At 37.5% G+C, this 16,192-nt stretch overlaps 1 protein-coding gene across 1 annotated transcript in view; it reads left to right on the forward strand.

Annotated features, from left to right (window-relative positions):
* DCP1A (decapping mRNA 1A) overlaps positions 1–12,394 on the forward strand; it is a 29,371-nt gene extending 16,977 nt beyond the window's left edge. The window contains exons 6-10 of the mRNA XM_056501876.1: positions 1,774–1,893; positions 5,153–5,908; positions 6,616–6,681; positions 8,700–8,918; positions 10,416–12,394. Of these exons, the coding sequence (XP_056357851.1) occupies positions 1,774–1,893; positions 5,153–5,908; positions 6,616–6,681; positions 8,700–8,918; positions 10,416–10,496 (1,242 nt within the window). The 3' untranslated portion in view covers positions 10,497–12,394. The remainder of the gene's footprint in view (positions 1–1,773; positions 1,894–5,152; positions 5,909–6,615; positions 6,682–8,699; positions 8,919–10,415) is intronic.
* Positions 12,395–16,192: the final 3,798 nt, after the last annotated feature.

Raw genomic sequence — 16,192 nt, forward strand, 5'->3', positions numbered from 1 at the left:
TTCTTGTTGTTGTATATGAGTGTGTTTTTTTCTTGGTATTTTTACAACACCAGGGAAACTGGAATAATTACTTCATTTTCTTTTTGCGTGTACATAAACAATAAATGAACCTGTTCATGGTGATCCCATCAGAGCCTGCTGTGATTGTAATGCTGTACAGTTGTCAGCAAAGCAATTTTGGTCACATTCCAAGCAAACTTCTTTGGAGAATGTTCTGTTGACCACCTCAGCTTTAGCAACAAACCCCTGGCACATTAATTTTGGAGCTCTTGTAGCCAATGTGTGCCAGTGTTAATGTGATGAAGTAACCAACTTATTTGAAAGGTGGCTTCTTGAGAGATCTTTCCTGTCTTAATTTTTTTTTTTATTAATAATTTTGTGGCACTTGGTAATTATGCATGAATTTGTATTTAGGAGCAGAAAGTACTTATCTGCTGGTACATTCCAGATGGATCATACAGTAATCCTTGTGTGCAGCCCACATGAGATTGGCAGAGTGTCAGCATGAGAAGGGGGCAGAGGGAGCGAAAAAGAGATTTATGAAGGTCTGAGTGATTTAATCTAGGATTCCAAATCAGCTTAATCCTTCAAGTACACACTACATCAAGCCCATATATGAAAATGAATGAACTGTGAGTTTTGTTTTTTTTTTTAAATGAAGTGAATGGATACTTTTTATAGGGTGGTTTTGTGTGTGTGTTTCAGTATGAGCAGGGAAACACACTGCAGCTTATCTTCTAGTGAACAGAAAACTCTGCATTTGCTGATTTTATAACTTTTTAAAAAAGGCCACCAGCATTTCAGGCACAAGGAGTTTTGACCTCCAAGTTAATGGCTAAAAGTAAGTCAGAAAGATGCAAGAGTCTGCTTCTCTCTTCTGTCCTTAAATCACAATATATGAGCTTGATTTTGTATTTATTGCATTCAATTAGAATTTGAAAACAAAAGAATAAAGCTCAGGTTGCTTTTTAATCCATTGCTATAAAGTTTAACCCATATTGTATTGCTTTGGGTAAAATACCAGAGCAATCATCATGTGTTGTGCCACTGGTTAAGCTCTGTCATATGCATCAGATGTAGTTTACCCATTGAAAGTTGGATTATTCTACAGTCTGGGTTTTTCCACTAGTGATTTTAACAGTAATAGAATATCTATATTTGTTTATTGTTATGTTTATTAAAGACGAAAGTCAACTCCATCTGAAACATACTGTGTTATAATGCAACTCTTTTGCCTGGTTTTGTTCACAGAAAATCAGATTAACACCTGAAAATAAATGTACATGGTTGGTTAAATCTGGTGGAAATAAATCAGTGACAAGCTGTCTTTCCATCCACTTAGAGTGCTTTCTGACATGATTTCTTTTCTAAGCTGTTTTAGTTTGAGTTCCTGTTTGAATGAAGTATGGCAAACTTCTCTGTTGGTGGCCAATGCAGATACAGAATGTGAAAAGCCCACTTTTTCTTTAATGTATCTTTTTTTTTTCTTGGTGAAAAAGTATAAAGCCAGTTGTATTTTCTTTTTGTCTTTCTTATAATAGCAAAGAGTAAAAGCTTTATGACTCCATACCAGATTCTGGATGCCTTGATATGATTTTTATTTCCTAAAATTTGTGAATTCCAGCGTCTCTTACAAAAATCGGTTCTTTGTACATCATCTGTATTTCATCCCAAGTGCCATGTAAACAGGACTATATATAGTGGGAAAATGTAGACTAGAAGTCATGTATTTATATTAATTTTTATTTTTTCTTCATTTTTTTCCCTCCTCAGAATCAGATTAGTGACCTAAGTATTATATCAAGTTCTGGAATGCAACAGAATTCAAATCCTCCAAAGCCAGAAAGCACAGAGCCTTCAGAACAGAAATCTTCATTACAAGTACAAGAGCAGGTATGTTTCATCCAGCCCTAAAGGAGGGGTTTTGTTTTCATTTAGTACTTTGTTTTGGTACCAAAATTGATTATTTTTTCTGAAGAAGTGCTTGCCCAGTATGTTATCATTAAACAAATGAGTTTGAAGACTTTTAGCATCTTAAATTCTGTCTTTTGACTTAGCCTCTTTTAAAATGCTGTGTCCACACTACTGTGAATATCCATGTTTAAATGGGCCAACTTGGCTTCTGGAAGCAGTCAGCCCGTGGAAATATGTGGGATGACTTGGAGGGACAAAAGCAAGAAGAGATGACCGTGCCCGGTGGTCAGGTCTTTCACTCAGGAGCTCAAGCCCAGGTCTTCTGTCTCAGACATTTACTGAAGGTTTGTCTGTGCTTCAGAGCCACATCTGTGGTCCTGCACAAGGAAGCTGGAGCTTCATACAAAAGTTTGTAGAGATAAATTTAGACCACTAAGTAAACTGTGCAGTGACTGAATTGCCTGTACCAGGGAAGGTCCATAGGCCTGCTTGCAGTGCCACCCAGTGGGCATGGGACGGGCACTGCTGGTGCTCCTCAGAAATGTCCCTTGGAAAACTCTCCCTGCCGTGGTTCACTGGGGTGCTTCTGATGCCATAAATCACCGTGCCTGAGAAATGAAATCCCCTAGGGAAATGTGGGCAAGTTTGCACTTAGTACTTGTAATAAAATGCACAGTTTGGAGGAGTAGTTGTAGTCCGGGTTAGGGCTGGGGCTGGGCAGCAGGAATCTGATTTATGGGTAGGGTAGTAACAGTTAATGAACTAAAATGAGGATTGGGGATTTTTCTGGGATTAAGTTTGCTGGGATTATTTGTATCATAGCCCTTGCAGACCCTGAGCAGCACTTGTTTTTGGGACAGTGATGGAGTGACCCCTGGCAGCCAACTTTGCTTGCTGCATGCCGTGTCTGGAGACCTGGCACCAGGGCTGCCTGAGGCTTTGCTTTCAAAACACATATTTTCTTTGGGTCATTTCATGTAGAATGTACAAAATCAGCTGAAATGCTCCACCTGACAGTGCATGGAATTGCAGAACAGGAATCAATTAACTAGTAAAAGGAAAAACTGGAACGGTAAGATTCTAACAAATTGCTCTGAAGTAATTAAAGGGAAAGTTGATTTATAGAACATGTAAAATGTCATATTTTTCATTCTGTTGAGCTATTTTAAATAATAGCTGCAGAGATACTGGAAAAAATAACTGGGTAACATAAGTGAGAGTTCTGTAAAGCCAGTTAACTGGGTTCAAATAAATCTCAAATGTGTTGGTTCTGAGCCACATTTTTAGTAACATGGACAACTGAGAGACTGTGGAAAAACATTCCATTTCAACTATAAAAGTGCATTTTTCATCTAATTAAAACAGATGACCAGTGAAATCAAAAAATAATGTGTATCTGATAAATACAGTGAGATTGCTAAATTCCCTCCAAAATGTCACACTTGCATGTTGATTAACTTCATCTTATGGTAAAGATTCCACATATTTGGGAATAAAAATAAATGTCTTCTGTATAATACTGTGTAGTTAAGTGTTGTAACTTAGCAATTCAAAATTAAAATCAGTTGTATCATTAAATGCGTCTGTGCCAGCAATCTGCAAAACTGAGCCAGAGCACTGGTACTGAACCATGAATTAACAGAGTTGGGACTATAAAGCTTAATTTATCTGAAATCATTTCTGGAGAAACCCTCTGAGCAGCAGCAGCATTCAATTCCTATCAAATGAAGTGTTCTTGTGGCCTTTATGCAGTCCCTGCTGATAAAGGTCTTCATAAACACACAGAGTTGATGATATGCTGAAAGTATACCTCAACTAGACAAGGCAAAAGAGGAGTTTTATACTCTGTGCTGGAAAGTAAGATGATGTTTGAGACTGTCCAGTCTGAGAGGACATGGTAGAGATTTCAGTTTATTGCTTGACTATTGTGATGTATTAATAAAGGAAGACTGGTCAATTAATCATACTGAAGTGACATCTGAGTTTGAAATTATCTGGAACAGTGATTTTTCTCTTAATGGAATCTTTATGGTTGAAGGACAGGTCTCCAGAACAGTAGGATCAGTGGAAAAAAGTAAGAACAATTTTCTAGGAAAATATTCCTAACAAAACTAACAAGGTTTTATAAACTATAGAATATAATACAGAGCCCCAAAATGAAAGGGTGCCAGTCTTCAACTACCTAAAATTTAATTGCAATGACATTAGAGATGAGTAACCTGGGCAAAAAACAGTGTGACTTCAGGCTCAAGGGGTTCTTGCTGGGCTTGTGGCACCTGTGCTGCTGTGCCTTGGCTGCTGTTCTCTGTGCTAGGGAAATCAGAGCCAGCAGAGCAATGTCATGGTGCAGTGGTTGTCATTGTGAAGTAGCATCTTTGTTTAGACATACCATCAGAATACACTGGAATTGTGCTTCAGGCCATTCAGTCTTCTGAACAGAATGTTGTATTTCAGTCCAGCTGTTTTACATAACTTCTGGTCCTGTGCAGCCTCAAAAAAAAAAAAAAAAAAAAAAAGGAAAATTTTGAGATCACTGTTAATAGCTGGGTTTTTTTTCTTTACTGACACATATTTTAAAATATTTTCAGCAAAATATGATATTCTTAAAACCGTATTTTTCTAACAATGGTCAGTGGTGTAGGCTAGATGTATATTTTTGGGAGAGACTAAAGGACTGGTAGATGCAACTGTGTACATATAGATACTTTTCAAGGAGATACATGTCTAGGTTTATATAAGTTCTCTTACCTATTATAACATCTACTGCACTAGGACAATGAAAACTGTCTAGGCATGTGTTGCTAGTTCAGTTGTGCAGCTTCTGGTTTTTATGTTCATCTTTTAGGCCATTTAACTATTTTCAATTCTGTAAGTTCTGTGATGATTTTTTCAACATGTTTTTCCCTCCAGTTTCCTGAAGTACCTTGTATAGTTAGGGCTGAGGGATGATGGCAGATGCCATGTTCCTGACAGAATCCATAGCCATCCCCCTTCCTGGCTACTACTGCAGAGGCTGTTCTGTTATGGCCATAAGGAAGAGCCATACATAGCCAGAATGTTCCTCATAAATTAATTTCAAAATTTCTGTGAATAGGGCACCCTTGATTCCCAAACTGTATTTTACATGCATTTGACTTAGTTGTCTCTCCTAACTTCCTTGAATTCGTAGTAGACTGTGTGAGCTGCACAGTGCTGTGTCTAGTTTTAAACTGAAAACTTCCTTCTCCTTTCTTTGTAGCCATTTCAGTCAAGGCAGAAGCATCTGACTTTGGAGGAATTGTTTGGAACCTCCGTCCAAAAGGAGCAGCCTGCAGCTCCATATCCCACTCCAGAGAGAATGGAGAAGCTGCAGACAGATGCATCTGCCAGAGAGCAGCACAGTTTGCTTTTGCCTTTTTCCTTTGACCAGTCTCCAGTACTGCAGCAGTCCCTGGGGAAATCGGAAAGTCCGAGCGTTAAACCCGGTGCCAATCAGCAGGACTGTTTAACACCTATGATAATACCTCCAGCTTCAGTTTCCCAGCCTGATCTGAAAAACGTTTCAAGCTATTCAGTTCGTTTAAGCCCTGTTCTTAATTCAGCCTCGACAATGGAAGCTGCCCCTGCTCAGATGCTTCCTGGCCTCAAACAAAGCAACAGTATGATGCAAGTTATGCAGCAAGCTGCCAAGCCCATATCCCCACTGGTGAATCAGCCGCCATCTGAAGTGAACCATGCTCCACAGAATGTAATGGCTGGCCAAAGCCAGCTCATAGCACCCTTGACTACAGCAAACACAGGGACTGTCTCAAATGCATCTCATACAAGTGTTGATCTTCTCCAGAAACTCAGGTTGACCCCACAGCATGACCAAACACAACAGCAGTCTCTCACTAAGACTCCCTTAACACCAAACATCTCTGCCTCGGTTGGCCAACTTGCAACACCAGAAAGCTTCAAAGAGTCTCACAGTAAGCCACCAGCCTTGAACAGCAAGATAATCTCTCCCCTTCAGGTATTCTGTGGGCTTTGATATCCGTGGAGCTTTAGACTACATGTATTTTTCCCTTGAAAACTGTGCTGTTATATATTAGCTGTTTGAAGATAATGAAGGACTTCCACTGTGTGGTATTGATTGAATGGCTAAGTTAGAAATCCAGTTCCATTAGTTCTGTATCATTAGCATCTGCTGTCAGTGACAGACTTGTCTGTAGAGGAGGAGGTTTTTCAAACTGCTGCTGTTAGTGAATGATTAAGTCCTAAAGATTTCATCTATACCTGTGTCGGAAAAGTATTGCTCAGAGCTGGGGATCTGAGAAGGGACAGAAGGTTGCAGGCTTGCACTGTCATAAGAGGTGATGTGAAAGTCTAGCCTGTACCTTATTTGAAAGTATACAATTAACAATTTCCTTTTTCTCATTATTTTGCTTTGAGTGTGTTGTACTCCTCATTTTTGACCCACCTCTTCTGTGGGTACATGTGGGCTACACTGAGATATGGCTTTATAGGTTTGCCATAATATTGAAAGCATAAAACATAAATTCAGATTTTTCTTCTTTTTTCAGCTTTGCATTGATTATATCAGTTTTACAAAATTGATCTAATTATATCTAAAGTCTGTTGAAACTTGCATTTTTGTGGCTTTCTTAAGAACCACCTCTGGAAATTGAGCTGTGGATGGTAACCTGTGAATTTTGCTTTTTTTTTTTTTCCTTAACTCAGACTGTACAACAAAACAAGGAATCAGAAGTGTTTCCACAGCCGAAAACTTTGTCTAAAGCAAGTCAAGTAAGTGAATAAATACTCTGCTAATTTATCTTAGGGGTTTTCTCAGGGGGAAAAAGCCCAGCTGTGGTACTCAGTTGATACCTCAAGTAGTCACTGCCCACTGACCATATTTAGGAAGCTGTTATGAAACAGAACTGTACTGAAGGAGGAGGCAGTTGCTGTCAGTGCACTGCTCTTGTACAGTCCCTCTTCTTGTTGGTTCTAATGCAGAAATGAAAGCACATTTTTGGATTTGCAGACCTGCACAGAGTCTGCACCATTTGAATTGGGGTTTTTTATGTTGCAAGCAGGGAGTACTAATGCCATAATATTGTTGTGTCTTGGTCCAACTGTTAAGCAGCCCAGAGACTTAAAATGTAATCCTTGCCTTACTGTGTCTCAGTTTTCTTGAGATACCTTGCATTTTATGAAAAGCTACAAAGCAGAAAAAAAAAACCAATTGCTACTGCAAAACTTGCAATAGCAAGTTTTAAGTAGCTAAAAGCAGATTTAAGATTCTTAGAACTGCCTTGTATAACAGTTTAAAATAATTTCAGTTTTAAGTTTCAGATTGCAGTTGCAAAATAACTTGATACTAGTCAAGTGATCAAGAACTGGTTTTAATTACCTTTTTGTTACATATTCGTTTTAGGACACCATCTGTATTTTAATTCTACTTTTCCCTTATGCACCCCCTCCATTTTCAGATCTCTTGCCTCATTCTTGTTGAACTTGCTCTCTGTGAAAGCAGTTTTAATAGCATGCTCAGATCTTATTGTGAAGGCAAAAAAAATGGCCCTACTTGAAGTAAAATGCTGTTTTAGCTACTGGGGTGCTAAAATAAGCTCTACAGCCTGTTCATGACCCAGTTAGTAAATAATTACCTCATTAAAAGTATTTTAAATGGATTTGGAAATTAAGAAATATCTGCATGTTGTGTAGTAAACTGTCAGTTTAAACACATTGTCTTCAGCTGAAATCCCACGCTGAGAGTCTTCACAGCTTTTTGGCTACAAGAAAATCAGTTTTCTGGTTCTGCTGTTGTTGATGTTATTTCATATACATTACTTAGATGGCTTTGGAGGGCTTTTTCCTCTGAAGATTGTTGGTTATCAAGGGGAATTCTTTTTGCTGACATATCAAAGATCTTTACAAATCACATTTAGTGTTGCTTTTCTTTGGAGCGAGATTAGCTTGTTTATTTTCTTTTTTTTTTCACCATGCTGGTCATCCTGGAAGCCTGGGCAAGACACAGATTATTAGCCTGAGTAACAATTGTAGTTATCAGGAGATGTCAGAGTTACTCAAAGAGGATGTTTATTCATGTCCAGTTGATGCAAATGTAATATATAAATTATATTTATATATTTATGTGCATATTAATGTGCAATTTATGTTTAAAAGAAAAAATGGTGAAGGCAGTATGTGCATTTTTGTAGTGAAATGGAAACAGGCCTGTGAAATGATGAGGTGGGAAGATGGTCCTCAAAATATTTCCATCCCACATCCCTCTAAGGGAAAACAGAATGAGAGTATTTCAGTGTACTCCAGTGCTTTACTTATAATTCATTAGTCTCTTTGAATATGTTTAAGATGCACTTCAAATTTGAAGTAAAGTATTTGTGAGAGGCCATAAAGTGGAGGTGCAGGAAGCAGGACTGATCTTTCTGAAAATCCAAAGGAAAGTAATTTGCAAAACAGCTACAGGCTCCTTTGATTATTTAGGTGGAAAGTTCAACTTCCCTTGTATGTGTTGTGTTCTAAAAATCCTGGAAGGTAGCAACCATGTGAGTAGGAAGGAGTCTGCATACAAGAATGTTCAAAGCTGCTACCTTCTTCAGCTTTGAAAATGAGAAGTACTATTGGTATTAATCTTCATAGGTAGATATTTCTTGATTAAGAGCAGCTATTCTGCAGTGTCTGACTGAATAATTGTGGCTGTAATTTATTTAATTTTCTTTATGCTCCTCTCTCCAGCCTTTACAGCATCATTCATTCTTACTGAACACAGTGCTTATTAATTTTCTGTTCTTTTACAGGTTGCACCTCCACAGTTTGTTCCAGCCACCACGACAGTAACGCCTTCAGTGCTCTTGTCTCCAAGTGTGTTTCAGCAATCAGCTACAAAAGCGACTGAAGTGGAGAATAAAGCCAGTTCTTCTTCGCCTTTAACACTTGGAACAACAGAAATTCAGACTACACCTCCTACTGTTCTCAGCAGATCTCAGCTTCAAGAAGCACTGATACATCTAATAAAGGTAGTGTCTATACAGAGCTCAGTTTCTGAGGGATGGGGCTCCAAGCACAGGAGGCAACACTGACAAATTCTGTACCCTGCAACTCCTTTTGCCCTGAAAGATTAAAAAATATGTTATTTTCTATTGGAAGGGGCAGATTACACAGAGTGTAATCCACACTGTACACAGAGTATGGCACAGCTTGCTCCTTTTGGTTGAGGTGTGGAAGACTTAACAGAGTGCCTGGGATGTGTCCTTTCACGTCCATATGAATTTGTAGACAAGTGAGGAGTGACTTGCACTAGTAGAAGCTGATATGAGAGGGGAGTTGGTTTTGCTGTCTTTGTAACTGTTCCACTTCCCTAAGGAAAGCTTTCCTGTTTTCACTTCCCTAGAACATTTCCTCACCTTTACTTTTAGTGTGTTTCTTTGAAATGGAAATCGCAAAGTTTTAGCTCTGCTGTTTTTAGGGACTAAAAGGTTCTGTTAAATTAAATCTATGATGTTGGAAGCAGCTGTGCATTGAGATGATTTTGACTTCTAATGTCATGGTGAAGTTGCCCTGAATGACAAACAGTTCTTTCTTAGCTCAGGATTCTCTTGCTCACTCCATGCTGTTGTTAGTAGAGCTTATACCCAAAATGCAAGTCTAAAACTAACAAACAATATCTTCCTACTGACCAAGTTGTTAGGACCAAAAAGGTCATAACCAGATCCTATTATTAGGCTGCCTGATCGATATAACCTTTTCTTCTACTGGTGTAATGGTTTTCTAATTAAAGACTTAAAATAATCTTGGAACTGAGCTCACCTGCCAATATTCTGAGTGGTGATTTTAGAGAGCTGACAGGGATATTTGTCTCCAGTCAACAGAGAGAGAGCTGAGTGAAGACCAAAATTGGCATATCCTGCAGCATGGAAGCACTCACGTAGCACTCTAAGCAGGATACCAATTGCTGTTCAGATCTTGTAAAGAGTATTACACCCTCCAGCTAACTGATTAGATACCAGTTTTGTAACTTGTCATTTGAAGGAATTAGACTCAAGAAATATCTGTAAATGTTGTCCACAGATTAAACAAATTCACTTCCCGTCATGGTTTGACATGGGAATTCTTGTAGAGCACACTGCAGTCCCATTTGGGCTGATCTACGTGACAAACAACATCACATCTGACACTCAGGCAGATTTGATTTGGGAGCCTGTACACAGAATGGGATTATTTGTGCCTAGGACTATGGTTTGGACTCTGGAGGGAAGCAAAATGTGGCCAGGCTGACACAGTGACTCCTGTTTGTCTGAGCATCCAGAGTGCCTAGTGATGCCTTCAGCTGCTGCTCAGATTCATGGTTAACAGCCTGTGTATGTTCCAAAAGCACCTTTTGTTCAAGCACACAGCTCCTTCCCTTATCATCTGCAAGGAATCTTTATCACAACTAAAGTGGCATTAAATTAAGCTTTTTTTTTTTTTTGCATCTTTTCACTAATGTTTCTAATTTGTTTCTATTTTTCCTGCAGAATGATTCCCGTTTTCTCAGCACTATCCATGAAGTCTACTTGCAAGTCCTCACCAAGAGTACAGACAACATTAAGCTATAATTGAAGCTGAATCTACTTAAAATGTTCATTTTAGAAACAATTATGCCTCATCTATAAAACTAATATTTTTGTAAAAGAATATTTAGTTTTCAATGTCTTGAATTTGAACCTGTTAGGAAAGATTATTCCTTAAATACTTATAAAAGTAATGTTCTCAGAATTATCTAGGTTTTCACTGTGATCATCACCAGCAAACCTTTTTTTTTATTGGGGAGGGGACTTAAGTTGTATTTGAGCTCTCATTAGCATTAAGTGAATGTGCAGATGTTTTCTCTGGCTTTCATTCCTGGCTGTATTCACTGTTCAAGGATTACAGACTCAAACTATTTCAACCAGCAAATGCACAGTATAGTACACTACAGCACACCAGAACCAATTGCAGTTGTAGGAACCTAGTTCCAGTTTGAAGGACTAAGGAAAATGAGAGCAAAATGCTTTGTTATTAAGCAGGCAGGTGTGGGGAAGGAAAGGGTCTGGAAGCCAGGCCATTGGAGCTAAATCTTTAACAAAAGGTCTAAAAATATGATACTTTGGCAATACATTGGCAGTCTCTAGCTAACATATGTAAATTCATCCTTTCAATATTTCATTAATCTTATTTGCTTCTGCATTACTGACATAAAACACCCAAGTGAGTAAGGCCATTTTCTTTAAAAAGGCAAAATTTGAAATATGCAAAATCTTCAGTGATTGTACCTTTTTTTTTTTTAAGCAACGAAGTAGTTGCATGTTCTCATTTTAAATTTATAGTTAGGAGACCACCACTGGAAGACTCTCTTCCTGTTCAGCAGTGTGTGATAAAAACATTTTCTTCTTTTAGCTTAAGGATGGACCACACCATAGTTGGCTTTCACTCCTCAGTTGTATTGGAACTGCAGTGTTGAAAACTATGCAGATGGGAAACAAATGCATGCTATTTTTCTGTTACCCTCTCCCCAAATTATTAGTGCACACTTCATAGTCTGAAGTTTATCTAATTAAAATATTACTGCTTTGTATCTGTGATTAGTAAGTCACTGGTCACTAAGAATTTAACTGGGTACTTTCCCATTTGAAATCAGAAAATTTTTAATTTTTCTTTTTTATGCTGCTGTGTTGGTTTATCCAAGGGATGTATTTATTTCTTAAAAACATTCAAAGATCATTAATCTGAGTTCAGATCCCAACCTTTTCCAGCAATAGTAGTTTTTAAAGATGCTTTTTCAGTAGAAAAGTGTTGGGTTATTGAGTAAAGAGATAATCTGTAGTGAGTTGTGATGCACTGCTTCATTCTTTTCCCTCAAGCACTATTGAAATATGAAGAAAAATATTGTTTGGCTCCTTACAACATATATGTATGCATAAATATCCTAAGGATTAGTTAATGTTGACATAGTCAAGGTGCATGGAAACTAGTAATTGAGCTTTAATTGTGATTTGTTCACAAATCAGGATGTTTTAGATAAAACAGATATTTACATTTTTATGTATTTGAACTATTTTAGTTTTTTCCTAGCTTTTTAGTGGAAAATATATTTTGTTTAGCACTACCTGCCTTCTGAAAAGCTCTTCTCAGCCTTTTAGTTCAGTGTTTCCAATTAAAATATATAGTATATTGTTAGAAAAATGTTCAAGATTCAGGGAACGATGCTAATGTGCATTCATCAAGAAATATATTGGATTTAATGGTAGCATTTGAATTCAGCAATACAAACTCAGACTTCTTAAGGAAAATAGGAGCTTCTTCCATAAAGTTACAATACTGTGTATGCACATAAACAGTTAGATTCAAGGTCTAAACTGATTTTGTGTTTAGGCTTTTTAGAAAAAGTTTCACTGAAAAAGACAAACCAGGGAGCAGTTCCTCTGAACAAAAATGATCAGTCTAAGCCAAATAGAGGGTTGCTCTTACCTAGATTTAGTAAAGATGATGGAGTCCATAACTTCTCACTTCTCATGGACAGCTTCTGGTTTCTTCAGTGAAAGATTTGATAAAAGTTTGTAAGAACAGAAATGTTGGAAGCTGATAATAGTGCACGTTGGTACCGTTTGCTAAATGCACTCATATCCAAAGATCTGTAGAAATGATAGGAAGGATTGTATTTTGAGTTCTTCAGCCATATACAAAAGTAATAATACTTCGAATATCCTTAACTTGTGAGGGTTCCTGGGCAGATGCAAACAAGCAGTTGGCAGATCCTTACTTCACTTTGCTTTTGTGGTGTCCTGGTAGCAGAGGTTGATGGTTTACACCTCTGCCCAAACTTTCCAAATGAACTGGCAGAGAACCAGGGTTGAATTGTAGTGTCCACAGCAATCTTTACACCTTGAGCAAGTGCATGTGTTTGTTCCAAGCTCTGCGTGGGGCTAGCAGACACGGGAACCCCCCACTACAGAGATGTGACAAGTGCCAGAGGAGTGGCTCTAGCAGATACCTTTAAAAGCTCATTGTAAAACACAAGCTCAATTACAGTGTAAAAGCTGATTGTTTTTCTTTTTAATGTGGACTGTGTATTTAAAAACCTTTTTTCCCTAATTTTTAAAAATTTTTATGTAAGTTTGAAATGACCAGCTTGTTGAAGTGCTTGATTTTTGTTATCTGCATGTAGGGATAACCAGTGTGTAGCAAGTTACCTTGGGGCATCACAGGAAATTATTGTGACCATTTTCAAGAGGTTTGGTTTTTTTGTTTTTTAACTGCTGGCTTAATGGGGATTTTATCTATTCTTTATGGGAATCAAAAGATGATTAGTTCAGACTACACCCCTCAAATTAATTATTATCTAAGCATGTTTTTGTGGCTCATGTTAAGTTACTTTAGGTTTGGATTTTTACTTTTTCTCTAATCAAAGACAGTTTTAAAACCTACAGCTGCTGAATTGTTCAGGAAAATCAAAAGTCTCAGTTTTGTAGTTAGACTTTATCTATTGTTATTTAACAATGCAAAGTTCATATGAAAGGTGCCTAACCGTTATTAACTTTAGAAGCAGAATATCTTTCCAAATTAAACAAGATTTGCAGAATGAGTGATAAAAATTTTCAAGGGATTCATCCTGTTTTATTATGCGTAACTCTGTGTATAAATACTCAATATTTAAACACTTGCTGCTGGATGTATCACTTTTGCTTGTATTTCTAATTGCTTCATTGTGATTTATTTCTGAAACCCATTATGCCATGTGTAGTCACTGATAGAATTTCTGAAATGCTTTGGAAAGCAAACTTTAATTTGGGACTTCTTGGTTTTTAAAAGTATTCTAAACAAATCATCCACCTTTTTGCCAGGTATTTGGGTTGCTTTGTACAGCCTATCTTAAGAGGAATGTGTGCAATATGTATCACCTCATGCTTGTCTGGCAATGTTACGAAAATGTTAAGATGCAATATCTTCCTTTCACTTCAAGTTGGAAAAGTTGCAGTATCTCTGATTTGGTGGTATATTTATTTTTATCTATTCAGTGTATGGGCATATGGTTAGTTAGGTTTTTTTATGTACATTATGTCCTTTTAGTAATTTCTGAGTTTTATCACTTCTGCATATGCACCAGTTGTAGCCATTTGCATGTTCTTTCAATATGAAGACCATGAGGAAGGGGGGCTTCAGGAAAGATTTCTGGAAACCGTAATAATTGTAAGTCAAAAAATGTAGATACTGCATCATTAACGTTTTTGGTATGGTGTGGGTTTTATAGCACCTATGTATGTTTGCAGTTATTAAGTTATTGCATTAATGTTTAAGAATGAGCATTTTTTCATCCAAAATTTTGTATGTTTGCAAATATATTTTTGTAATAAAACTTCAAAACAAATGTTTCAGCACCTCCTAAAATCTTGTGATGTTTCCTTTTATTTCTAGAGTTCTATTAGCCTAGTGGAAAGTTCCGGTTTTATTTAGGAGAAGAATTTGAGAAGAAACTCAAATTCCTTACTCCATTCTGGGGGTAGAACCAAATTGCATTTGTCCACTAAGAAAATGCAACCTGACTGCTTGAAGGGCACTGGGGCACAGCCTCTACAAGGCCCTCTGCTGCTGTCAGCAGCCTTGTGTTTTGAATTTGATAAACAGATACGTTTCCTCTCACGCTGAGAAATGCAGCTGCACTTTCACTGGCTTGTAAGGACAGCTCTGTGTTTAGTGCCTTTCTGTGTCACTTTTTTTATGGTATCCCCTTTCATCCATCTAGACATGTAATTTGATTCTCAGTCCAGTGTTGGTCTTTCAGACATTGGAAATTGCAGTTGTTCTCCTACCGTGTCTGATTTGATACCATGCAACTGATTGATCCAATTTTCACAAAGCAAAATGGGGAAGCTGATGAGGAAGAGAAACACAGAAATTGATCTTGAAATTAAATAAAACCTTAGGCCTAATCCCTAAATCTTAGCTAGATGCTTATTCCCATTCTAACGACCCACAGGATCTGGTGATTGCCGGGCAGGTCAAATGTCAGGGGAGGCCACTGGAGAATGGCATTTGTGGCCCTGATGGTTCATATTGGACTGATGCCTGTACTATGTCCAGAAGCAGGTTCTTCTAATAGAAGACTGCCAAACAAAACAGGTACAGTAGTCATGGATATACTGCAACATAATTGGAAGGAAAAAAAAGGTGGAACACTGCTTAGAATCAAACTTTAAGTTCTGGAATCTAGGTCTATATTCTTTATTAGGTGTGTTGCCTGTCTGGTCAATAGAATATTTTTTGTCATTCTCAGTGCCATTAATCTGTTTGTCTTCTCTGATATTCCTCTTCACTGTTACTCACATGAAGTGTCCCCCTTGGGAATAAGGTAATACTTCTGGATTTCTCATTGTAGCTTCAGCTAAACCAGGCACTGTACAAAAACTTTATGCAAATCAAAGCCTTTTCTCTCTTGATACTGTGTGCTCTACAGTCACATTTTTTGGAAGTGTATGAGAGCATAAAGTCAATCCCTACTAATGATGGTGATGTGTGCTGGATAGAATGAGGGAATAGGCATTGAAGTTATCCAGAGCTCATCCTCTAAAATTCAAATTTCATTGCTTGCAGAATGAAATAAGTTGTAGTGCATATTCATGGGCCAAGTAAATTGAAGTTAGTGGACTCATATTTGGTAAGGGTTCAACTACACTTCCTTCTCACTATAGAAGAGAATACAGAGAGCAAGAAACCTGTTATTCATACAGGTTTTTTCATTTGTTAATAGGATGCCTTCAAGTTACTAAAAAGTCCTTATCATGGCTGAGGTAAATTTCTCTTGAGTTTAGTTTTCTAATCAAAATATTAGAAATTATAATGTGTGCTATCAAAAGGTATTTCCTTTTGTGTCCAGTAGTGGAATTTTTTCACCTATCTTCACACAATTTCAGGTGTGAATCAGCTTTTTTTTCTACCTTCTAGACTTTGATTGGGTGATTTATTTTTTGACCTGACTTACTAATTGTGGAGAATTAAACTTCTGTGACAGACCTGTAACTTAAAATACAGCCATGAACTGTAAAGATCATCCTTGAAAGTTTTGCAATGATTTTTCTCTTCTTTTTCATAAGACACTCTTAATCAGGCTCAAAAAGCATTGAGAAAAGAGGGCAGTGAAGAGAGATTTTTATCAGTTGCTGCATTTTTGAAAGAGCACTGCCAATAAAACAAGAGGGAAAGGACAATTGAATAGAAGATTCCCAAGAAGGAAACAAGGCAAGGAATAGCAAGAGTTCAAGTAAATATGAAAGGGGAT

This window comes from Oenanthe melanoleuca, chromosome 12 (genome assembly GCF_029582105.1).
Source record: "Oenanthe melanoleuca isolate GR-GAL-2019-014 chromosome 12, OMel1.0, whole genome shotgun sequence".
Lineage (NCBI taxonomy): Eukaryota > Metazoa > Chordata > Aves > Passeriformes > Muscicapidae > Oenanthe > Oenanthe melanoleuca.